This window comes from Palaemon carinicauda, chromosome 3 (genome assembly GCF_036898095.1).
Source record: "Palaemon carinicauda isolate YSFRI2023 chromosome 3, ASM3689809v2, whole genome shotgun sequence".
NCBI classification, from domain to species: Eukaryota; Metazoa; Arthropoda; class Malacostraca; order Decapoda; family Palaemonidae; genus Palaemon; species Palaemon carinicauda.
In genome coordinates this window covers 190,156,804-190,158,527 of record NC_090727.1, presented here as the reverse complement: position 1 = coordinate 190,158,527, position 1,724 = coordinate 190,156,804, and the positions used below count along the sequence as shown (strand labels likewise).

General features: G+C 47.6%; 1 protein-coding gene across 1 annotated transcript in view; it reads left to right on the top strand.

Annotated features, from left to right (window-relative positions):
* Positions 1 to 811: 811 nt before the first annotated feature.
* The window catches only part of LOC137636097 (uncharacterized), a 964-nt gene continuing 51 nt past the window's right edge, over positions 812 to 1,724 (top strand). The window contains exons 1-3 of the mRNA XM_068368518.1: positions 812 to 1,117; positions 1,223 to 1,489; positions 1,653 to 1,724. The exon at positions 1,653 to 1,724 is cut by the window's right edge and continues 51 nt beyond it. Of these exons, the coding sequence (XP_068224619.1) occupies positions 812 to 1,117; positions 1,223 to 1,489; positions 1,653 to 1,724 (645 nt within the window). The remainder of the gene's footprint in view (positions 1,118 to 1,222; positions 1,490 to 1,652) is intronic.

Here is a 1,724-nt window from a genome sequence, read left to right as displayed (position 1 = left end):
GGTTTTTACGGAAGGCTATTGTGCAAGACATTAAACGAGGAAGCTAATCTTCATGCATTTAATAGGATTTGACCAAAGGTTTCAGTGAACAACCCTGTGAAGATGTGGCAACGGGTAAGCCATATTTCCTAGTTTGTCATTTTCCTTCCCTTGTCTTAGCGAAGCGAAAGCATCCGGATTAAGGAGAATCGGCACCGCTGCAAATGAGTTTTGGTGATTGACACCTTAAGCTGTGCGTTGGCTGCCCTTGTGGATCTCAACCGTGGGATGTATATAAATCCAGGGTTAACCCGATCACAGAATCATTTCTCCAAAAGTCGTCAGTATGGCTGCTGAACGGAAATCCGACAACCTCGACATCATCTTTGAATACGTAGTTAATTCTAAGTACCCACACAGGGCTTCAAAAACCGAAAAAGCCAATATTCGAAGACTAGCAACAAAATACTCATCTCATTGTGGTCAGCTGTACTACCACCACAGAACTGTGAGATCATCTACGTCTGACGCTGGTGATGTAGAACTCCACGTCATCTGAGACCGAGAAGAACAGTGCAGAATCATCGCCAGTGCTCACCAAGGTGCTGGCATCAGCGACACGGCGCGTTGTATGAGCGGTCACGTCAGCATACACAAGACCAGAGTAAAGTTCCTGGAGCGCTTTTATTGGAAAAACGTGAGCGCCGAAGTCCGTGATTTTGTCACCGTATGTGACAGATGCCAAAAAGTAAACCCCCTTCAGCAAACGGAAGTGGCTGAACTGCATCCTGTGCCTGTCCCGAGTGAGGTAATCGGCGTCGACATCACTAAGATGCACAAGACAGAAGACGGATACTGCTGTGTTGTTGTCGCCATGGACTATTTCTCAAAATGGCCAGAGGCACAGGCTCTTAAAGATCACACAACCAAGAGCGTTGCAAAATTCTTGCTCGAGAAAATCATCTGCCGTCATGGGTGTGTCAATATTCAGATCAACGATCAAGGACGTGAATTTGTGAACCAGGTATCATCCGCGCTACATGACATGACAGGCACGAAGCAGTACATTACTAGCACCTACCATACTCAAGCCAATGGCCTCGTCAAACTCCATAACCGGACCATCAAGGATTCTCTCGTTAGATGCCTTGAGAACCGTGAGAACTGGGTAGACTGTATACATGCCGTACTCTTCGCGTATCGCACGTAAAAACACGCCTCGACAAAGCTTACTCCCTGAAAGGTAGTCTACAATCGGCAGGCCGTCCTTCCAGGTGAGCTACAGCACTGTCAGCCCCGTGACCTCGAGGTCATTGAGGAGATTCCGGACGACTGCCAAGCAGCCACGATTGCTGCGACCGGTTATGCCATGACATCGATTCGGGACATGATGTTGTCAAAGGTCACAGCAAACATCAACACCGCACAACAGACGCAGAAAATGCAGTACAACAAACGACGCGAACAAGCATCGTACAATGTCGAGGACATAGTCCTCTTGAAAAATCGTGTCAGAGTTGAAAGGAAAGGTGGCCGTTTCCAGTAACGGCGCACTGGGCCATACGTCGTCTCAGGTGTGTGGGGAAAGAACACAATATAAGCTATTAAACAACAACATCGAACTGAAGAAAAAGGTCAACGGTACCAATTTGGTAAGGTAAAATGAACCACAGATATCATCAAAGCACCAGACCTACGACCCAGCTGCTCCACCCAAGAAGCTCACCAAGACCCTTAAACAGCCT